This window comes from Choloepus didactylus, chromosome 22, assembly GCF_015220235.1.
Source record: "Choloepus didactylus isolate mChoDid1 chromosome 22, mChoDid1.pri, whole genome shotgun sequence".
Classification (NCBI taxonomy): domain Eukaryota; kingdom Metazoa; phylum Chordata; class Mammalia; order Pilosa; family Megalonychidae; genus Choloepus; species Choloepus didactylus.
Window position 1 is genome coordinate 29258447 of NC_051328.1, and position 9162 is coordinate 29267608.

The 9162-nt window shown below is 46.0% G+C and overlaps 1 protein-coding gene across 4 annotated transcripts in view; it reads left to right on the forward strand.

Moving 5' to 3' along the window:
- COG4 (component of oligomeric golgi complex 4) overlaps window positions 1-9118 on the forward strand; it is a 31565-nt gene extending 22447 nt beyond the window's left edge. For 3 of the 4 annotated variants that reach the window (XM_037816231.1, XM_037816233.1, XM_037816234.1), the window contains 7 exons: window positions 3206-3268; window positions 6087-6203; window positions 6796-6888; window positions 7483-7566; window positions 7795-7896; window positions 8176-8304; window positions 8545-9118. In XM_037816231.1, coding sequence (XP_037672159.1) covers window positions 3206-3268; window positions 6087-6203; window positions 6796-6888; window positions 7483-7566; window positions 7795-7896; window positions 8176-8304; window positions 8545-8679 — 723 coding nt within the window. In that variant the 3' untranslated portion in view covers window positions 8680-9118. The remainder of the gene's footprint in view (window positions 1-3205; window positions 3269-6086; window positions 6204-6795; window positions 6889-7482; window positions 7567-7794; window positions 7897-8175; window positions 8305-8544) is intronic. The other variant, XM_037816232.1, reaches the window with a different exon arrangement.
- Window positions 9119-9162: the final 44 nt, after the last annotated feature.

Below are 9162 nucleotides of genomic sequence, written 5' to 3' on the forward strand. Positions count from 1 at the left end.
TCTGCTGAGAGATATGCATATAGTCTTATTAAGCTTCCTTTGTATGTGATGGATTGCTTTTCTCTTGCTGCTTTCAGGGTTCTCTCTTTGTCTTTGACATTTGATAATCTGATTATTAAGTGTCTTGGCATAGGCCTATTCAGATCTATTCTGTTTGGAGTATGCTGTGTTTCTTGCATCTGTAATTTTATGTCTTTCATAAGAAATGGGAAATTTTCATTGATTATTTCCTCTATTATTGCCTCTGCTCCTTTTCCCTTCTCTTCTCCTTCTGGGACACCAATGATATGTACATTCTTGTACTTTGTTTCATCCTTAAGTTCCCAGAGACGTTGCTCATATTTTTTCATTCTTTTCTCCATCTGCTCCTTTGCGTGTAGGCTTTCAGGTGTTTTGTTCTCCAGTTCTTGAGTGTTTTCTTCTGCCTCTTGAGATCTGCTGTTGTATGTTTCCATTATGTCTTTCATCTCTTGTGTTGTGCCTTTCATTTCCATAGATTCTACTAGTTGTTTTTTTGAACTTTCGATTTCTGCCTTATATATACCCAGTGTTTTCTTTACAGCCTCTCTCTTTTGTGAAATCTTCTCTAAACTTTTTGAATTGATTTAGCATTAGTTGTTTAAATTCCTGTATCTCAGTTGAAGTGTATGTTTGTTCCTTTGACTGGGCCATAGGTTCGTTTTTCTTAGTGTAGGTTGTAGTTTTCTGTTGTCTAGGCATCTGACCTCCTAGGCCACCCCAATCAGGTTTTCCCAGATGAGAACAGGTTCAGGTCACAGAAGGAGGAAATATTCAATATCTGGTTTCCCTGATGGTTTTTCTTAGAGGATTGATATACCTGTGCTTTTCTGCCCAGCAGGTGCACCTGTCAGCCTGTCACTGGCTGGTGTAAGAGGGTGTGGCCTGTGGCTCTCCTCCCCCAGGCTTTGGGGTCTGGTTCCGGAAAGGCAGACAGTAGAGCTGGTCCCCTCCCTTTCCTCTTGGGAAGCTATGCCCCCTCCAGAGAGGTCATCTGCATATCAATAAGTTCTTTGTTTCTCTGACTCTGCTGATCAAAGTGTTTTGATTTTAAAATGGCTGAGGCTGTCTTTATTGCAAAGCACTGCGGGCTGAAAATGTCTGAGGTTTTCTCCAGAGAGAGAGAAAGGGACAGAAATGCTCCCAGGTTCACCCATCAGCCAGAGACAGCACCCGATCCTCTGGGCTCCCCATCCTGCGACAGATATGTCCCCCGACTCCCCCAAGGTCAGTTGTCACCATAAGCCTCTGTCTGCTTGTTGAGGATTCGCTGTCTGTATTGAGCAGTTAACATTAAAACCCCAGTTGGAGCTGGGCTGAGAGAGTGCTGCTCTCCAGCACCGTGAGGTTTCTCTCGGCTCTCAGCGCGAGTCCGCAGTTTTACTTACAGATTTTATGCTGCGATCTTGGGCATTCCTCCCAATTGAGGTTGGTGGATGATGAGCGGACAGTCGCGTTTGTCTCCCTGCAGTTATTCCAGGGTATTTACTAGTTTTTTGGTCATTTATGAATTGTTCCAGGGGGGGACTAACAGTCTTCCACTCCTCTCTATGCCACCATCTTAGCTCCTCTCCTGACTCACTTCTTAAAGACTGGCTCCTCCATGCCTTTCCCAGTCATGCCCTCAGCACACCAACTCAGAGTTGGTGAGATTCTGCACATCTGTGAGTGGACTCTGCTCATCCCCAAACCCCTTTTGGGTTTTTCTACCACTCTGCATTTGCTTGGGTTATCCTTTCTCCAGAACATATCATTCACTCACTCACTCATTCATTCAACAGATATTTACTGAGAAACTACTTCTACATATCATCTACTGTTAAGCTACGTGTGCTATTTAAATTAAAATTAAAAATCCAGTTCATCAGTCACATTAGCCATGTTTCAAGTACTCAGTAGCCACATGTGGCTAGGACATACTGTATTGGACAATGCAGATATAGAACATGTTCATTATCAAAAAAGTTGTGTTGGACAGTGCTGTAATAGAGATAGTGACAGAGAAGGAAGAATAGATCACCATCCTCATAAGAGCTCTCATTCCAGTGGGGAAGGCAGACAAGAAACAAATAAACAAGACAATATCAGATAATCCTAAATACTAGTAAGGAACTATCAAAAAGAACCATGAGCTAGAGAGAGGCTGGTGGGGGAGAATGCACACACTCTTATCTCCTGTCAGAATTCTGTTCCAGCCTTTGAAGTGCAGCTCAGTTACCAACTCTGCCATAGCGTCTTCCTTGAATGCCGCAGACAAAAACATTTTTTTCCTTCCTCAGAAAGGTCATAGTTTGTGCCTTAATTATTTGGTGCACAACCTGCTCTTTATGATTGGTATTTTTTTACATTATAAGGCACTTGAGCTATAACAGAAGGAGCCAGGGTCCCGAGTGGGGAGACCTAAATTCTCATCTGGCTCTAGCTTTGTGACCTTGCCTCTCTTGAGCTTCCATCCCCTCGTCCCGCTTTATTTTTTTTCATGGCATTTATCAGTATCTGACATACACTACATGTATTTGTTTATTTTCTGACTTCCCTCCTGGAATGTAAACACTACTAGCGAGTGGATTTTCTCTGTTTTGTGAACTGCTTTGTCCCCAGTGCCTATTGCAGTGCCTGACACATAGCAGGCACTCAGTAAATATTTGCTGAATCAATGTTGCTTGACCTTGGTGAATCATTTCACCTTCCAAGGAGTCTCATTTCCTCCTCCCATAATACTTAATAATACTTGTTTTGTGAGGGTATTAGAAAGAATCCGTGAAATAACGTATGAGACAATGCCTTATAGGAGGCAAGCCCTCAGGAAGCATTTCTTGAAAGAATATCAGCCTTTGCATCACTGACCTGGGCTTGGAGGTTTGGATCCCCAAGACTTAATCACAGACATGTGTCTGAGTCCCTTCTGGTCTGCAGTAACAGGGAGCTAAATGACCTGAAACCTGGGCTCACTTGCTCAGAGCTCTAGGTGCCTTGGTGTCAGAGCAGAAAGGGCACACGTGGCTCATCATTGTGCCCAGTTCTAGGTCTATGCATCCTGCCTGTGAGAGCGTTGTGTACTTTCCTTGGTATGAATCTAAACTCCAACTAGCCCTTCTCTGAGCTGCATAAAGTACAGCTGTCAGGCAGTCTGGCCTTGGAGTAGGCAGTGTGCAAGAGGTCACATTCTTCTTTCCTTATCTTCCAGGTGACTCTGAACAATGCGGAGGTCTGCAGTGAAAACATCTCCACTCTGAAGAAGACACTGGAGGTACATGGGAATTTACCTACCAGCTTTCAGCTACAGCCTCCCCATGGCCTCATTTTGAGAGAGAGCCCTATACATTCATCCTGGAGGGGACTGTGGCATTTCCTGGTGTTTTAGTTTTCCAGGTGCTTAAACAAATACTATACAATAGGTTGGCTTAACAACAGGAATTTATTAGCTCACAGTTTCAGAGGCTAGAAGGCTTGCTTCCTCCTGGGGTTGGTATTTCCTGGCTGGCCAGCAATTTTTGGGGTTCCTTGGGTTTTCCATCACATGGCAATGCACCAGGCAGCATTTTCTTTCATTTCTAGGTCCCCAGCTTCTTGCTGCTCCCTGTGGTTTCTCTCCTGTGTCCAGTTTCCTTTGCTTATAAGGACTTTAGCCATATTGGATTAAGGCCCACCCTTATTCATTTTGGGCACACCTAAACTAATAACTTCCAAGGTCTGATTTACATTGGGGTCACAACCACCTGAGTGTGCCTTTTGTGGGGGAGAAGATTCAGAGCACTTGAGGGTATTAGCTAGGGATTGACCATGGTAGCAAGGTGTCTCTGGACCAGTGGGAAGATCTGGATTCAAAGTAGTTCTTCTAGCACATACTTGACAAGTTCCTTGGACAAGTCCCTTAACTCTGAGCCTCTGTTCTCTTGTCTATAAAATGAGATACAGCTCTCCATCCTGTCTTACTTTGGGTTTACTGGGTGGCTTAATAAAAAATATAGTTGAAAGCAGTTTATAAAAATGATAAAGCTCTCTATAAGTTTAAGAAATTAAGATGAAAATAGTGTTCACCAAACCCTGTATAAAGTTGGTAGATGTTATCATATCTTTAAAAGAAGGCAGCATAGTATAGTGAAATTGTTTGGGCTTTGAAATGAAGTACTACTGGGTTCAAATCTTCTTTGACCGTTGACCAGCTGTGTGAGCTTAAGCATATTCTCTAACCTCCCTGAATCTCAGTTTACTCATTTGTAAAAGCGTTGTTGTGAGAATTTAATGAGATCGTATAAAGCACTGATACACAATAGGCATCAGTGGTAGTTATTAATTAAATTAATAATTTAAAATAACAGCATGTAGCAATCACTTTGTTAAGTATTAGAAAAGCAAGGGCCCAGCCCTTCCCCACTACCAAACTCTGCCTCTGGAGAAAGGAGGTAGGCCAGGGATCCTGTGTCCTTAGTGGGCACCAGTACTGAGGAGGATTACAGCAGTGGCAAAGGGCTCGGTGCCCAGACTGGTGTTACATGTTGGCTTTAGGATTGGGTAGACTGAGGAGAAGGCTGGAGCCAGCACATAGGAGAGAGAGGGGCTGCTAGCTAACAGGCGGGTCCTGAGGGAAGCTCAGAGAAGCAGTCAGGTGGGAGTTTACAGACATATAGACCCCAGATGGCACCTTGGAATAGATTAGGCATTTACCCCAAAAAGGCCTTAAAATAGAATAAAGAATGATAACCACAATGTACCTATAGCATAGTACCATAATATCATAGTTTGCCGTGTTGTATGCGTTCAGCAAGGTAGTTACAATCATTGTTTTTAAGTCCTGGTATCTAAGAGTGTATTCCTAACTTCCTCCTCCCTATTACTCCTTACTCCTCTTTTACTATTGAATTTTGAAGTGAAGTTTTGGGAAATGTTAGAGAATCAGAATTGAGAGGTAGAATTGGCCAAATGAAAGAAAAGAGGGATAGCAAAGAGCTGAATCAAGAATTCCCAGTAATCCCACCTCCCTTACATTTGCATTTTGCATGCATTCTTTCTCCACCCCATCAACAACCCTCTGAGCTAGGCAAGTCAGGCAGTATGATCTCCATTTTACAAATGAGGTAAAACAGCAGCTAAAGTTGGTAGTATTGGAGTTGCCATTGGAACAGGTCTTCTGCCTGCTAGCTCAGTGGCTTCCCAACTATCCAATGCTGCTTCTGCTGCAGCCAAAACAGCACAGACTTTCTAAGGAGATTACAGGAAATTTGGGGAGCTCCTGGCAACCCACAGTATTGTGAGCTTCAAGCAGTTTCCCCCTGTGGAATTCTCTACACCTAAGGATGAAGTGTAGTGATTAGGAAGAGGCATGCTGGAGCCCAAATTTCTGGATTTGAATCCATTACTTACTGCTGTGTGACTCTGGATAAGTTATTAACTTCTCTGTGCCTCAGTTTCCTCTTCTGTCCAGTAGGGATACTAGTAATAGCTACTTCATAGAGTAGGTACTTTAATAAAAATAAAATGATTAGACTAGGGCCTGGCACATACTTAGTGCTTAAATTTTAGCTGTGGTTATAATTTCCCTTTGTCAGCCAGACCAAAGTATTTAACAAGCAGAAAATCTAACAAAAATAGTATCTCCTTAGGGTCTACTATGTGTCTGGCAGTGTACTAAGCACATTGTATATCATCTCATATAACTCTCACAACCACCATGAGAGCAGGAATTCGTGTTACAATTTTATAGATAGGGGAATTGTGGATCAGAAATTTTAAATCGCTAGCCCAAGTTCACTCAAACTAATACCTGAACCAGGACTGTCTGACTCTTAAGGTATGAAAATTTTTCTGGTGTTGGTATTTCTTATTCACATCTGCTGACGTTGGTATCCCTATATTACAAAGGAGGAAAAGGAAGTCAAGTAGCCAGGGTGGAATCCAGGATTTCTGAAACCCATCCAGGGCTCTTGCCTATAATAAGCCATAAACTGCTTCAGAGAAGGCTGGACTAGGAGAAATGGCTGGTTGCATATTGGCATCCTCTCTGACCCTCTTCTCACTCCATGTCCCAGACATGTTCAGTCTTCTCAAAGCTGGGTGTTCTCCTCTAGTGTGACTGCACCAAGCTCTTCAGCCAGGGCATTGGAGGGGAGCAGGCCAAAGCCAAGTTTGACAGCTGCCTTTCTGACTTGGCTGCCGTGTCCAACAAATTCCGAGATCTCTTGCAGGTAAGCCCCAGATTCAGCACCTAACTGAACCTTATGCCCTGTGTTGCTTTGATAAAATTGGTATTGGCTTATTGTGGGCTCCATCATGTACAAGGAAATGAAGAGGAGTTAGGGAGTAGCATGAAAGCCATTGAAATTGTGCAAGTCCCTTGAGAGTAGGGGCCCCATTGGTTTTTCAGCCATTCTCTCCCTCTGGGACATTGACAAGCTAGCATTCTGGACTGTTATTTCTACTTGGCCCCACAATGCTAAGAACCCCCAGAAAGATGCTAAGAGTTTGAAATGGAACCACATGTGGCCTTAGCCATAGGTGCTGCCTACTACCAGGCACTCAGAAGAAATCTCTTGAGAGTTTACCAGACCACCTTCAGGGCCTCAGCTCTGGCCTGGACCTGAATCAGTACAGATATGGAAAAAGGTTGTTTCTGGCCTCTTATTTTAGAATTATCTCTGTTAGCTTCAGATACAAGCCTCGGAACAGAAAAGCCTCAGAACTAGAATGCCCTGGCAGTCAAGAGAGAAATGGAGAAGAAAGAAGGACTGGGGCATACACCTTCCACGTCTAACATTTCTCTGCCTTGTCTTTGTGTAGGAAGGGCTCACAGAGCTCAACAGCACAGCAGTCAAGCCGCAGGTGCAGCCTTGGATCAACACCTTTCTCTCTGTCTCCCACAATATTGAGGAGGTCAGCCTGACCAGAGGCAGCTATCAAGCTCAGGATTACTCCTTGTCCCCCAGGCTCCTGGAGGACAGTGGAGCTGTCTGAACAGACTAGACCTTACCATGTTTCCCAGGCCTACTCCCCTCAGCCTTGGAAAACCAGTTTTGGTCCACGGAACAGTTTGCTCCTACAGACAGAGGGGCTCAGGAAGAGGCACCCAAAGGGAATTTGTCTTGACCTGACTAATCCAATTTTATTGAGGCTCTTTCTGCCCATCTGTCATAGACTTAGACTTAGGAGCTCCACCCCCCCGCCCAGCCTAGTAATTTCATTACTAGGACATGAGATGCAAGAGGGAATAAAATGCCAGGAGCCTCACTGTATTATGTGCAACACTGCTATGGCCCAGGGTGCTGTTTACCAGTTGGAAGTGTCATGCAGAAGGAGAAGCAGTTTCTGCCAGCCTGGGTGTTCAAGTTGGTTTTAAGCTGGATGTGTCTCATGCTACAGGGGAAAGAGGAACTCTTAGATTGTTTTCTTACAGGGTGAGGAAGTTCAGAGTGAATGTTGCTTCCTGGAGAGAGGCCCTTGATGACCCTCCTTGCTTTCTGACCATAGGAAGAGTTCAATGACTATGAGGCCAATGACCCTTGGGTACAACAGTTCATCCTTAACCTGGAGCAGCAAATGGCAGAGTTTAAGGTGAGCAGGGAGTCTAGGGACCAGCTTATGGTATCACCCACCTCTGCCCACACCAGCAGCCTGCAGCTCCTCATCACATTCCGGTTGGGAACCCTGAAAGTCCCTCCAAGCCCAGTCTGTAGAAATAGTCCCCGGGGGCTTCATGTAACTGTCCCACCCCTTGAAGACTCCACTGTGGAGGCAGAGGAATGATGTGGACTCCCACTGATGTCTAGCCTCTGTGTACAGGCCAGCCTGTCCCCAGTCATCTATGACAGCTTGACCAGCCTCATGACCAGTCTTGTTGCAGTCGAGTTGGAGAAAGTGGTGCTGAAATCTACCTTCAATCGGGTGAGGTCAAAAGATATAGGTCCACAGTTGTGTTATTCCTTCTCTGCCACCCCAGGACTTGCTTCCCCTCTGTCTGCTGCCCCCAGGCCCTGTATAGCAGGCCCTGTCCTGCCCTGGCTGCTGAGACATCGGTGCCTACTGGAGCCATGGGGCACCACCTGGGGCCCAGCTGGCCATGCAGCCAGGCCTTGAGGGAGACTGGGGGGAAGAAGGGGCAAGTTCTGCTTGGCCAGAGAGCCAGGCCTGGAATAGAGTCACTGGACATGTGTTCTCCTGCAGCTGGGCGGCCTTCAGTTTGACAAGGAGCTGAGGTCGCTCATTGCCTACCTTACCACCGTGACCACTTGGACCATCCGAGACAAGTTTGCCCGGCTCTCTCAGATGGCCACAATCCTCAATCTGGAACGGGTATGTGGGACAGGCTTCACAATGCAGCTCCCTTGGCCTAGCTAGGGAAGTGTGATTGGGAAGAGAGGCAGAGACAACATTTGGATCCCTGCCACTCCCTCGGATCTATGTCTCCACTGGCAGCCCAACCCTGCAGGGTACCTTCTTCCTGAGCATCCTTGCTCTGCCTCTGGTGGTCTGCTCTGCCTTTCTTCAAGACTGCTCCCTCCTTGCTGACTTCTCTTTTGTTCTTCCCCACAGGTGACTGAGATCCTGGACTACTGGGGCGCCAACTCTGGCCCGTTGACATGGCGTCTCACCCCTGCTGAAGTGCGCCAGGTGCTGGCTCTGCGCATAGACTTTCGCAGTGAGGACATCAAGCGGCTCCGCCTATAGGTGCTAGGGTGAGCCCACTGGGCCAACATATTTCAGGGCCCCTTTCCTGGGTGACCACAGCCAAGGGGCTGAGCAAGGCTGTCTGGCCTGGGGTAGCTCAGATAGTTACATGGCTGGCAGCAGGAAGACAAGACCTGGACTCACACCATTCTTCTACCCTCAGATATAGCTGGGTGGTGCTTTAGAGCAGCCTCTGTCACCAGGGTATGTGGGTGCCCCTGGGCTCCTAATTAGGTGGGACAGCTAAAGCAGGCAGCGTGAGGACCAGGCCAGTTTTCTGAATGGATAGGCATTCTCTCACCTTCAGACCTTACAGCAAACAAGCTGCCTTCCTGTCAGCCTTTAGAGGACTTGGTGTATCTGCAGAATAGGAAATTAGACTTTGAGAAGAAGCTGTGGTATTTTTGGTCACCCCAAATAAAGACTACTTTGAGTGATACCAGTGTGTTGTTTCCAGAGAGAGCTGGATGCACAGAGCAGGAT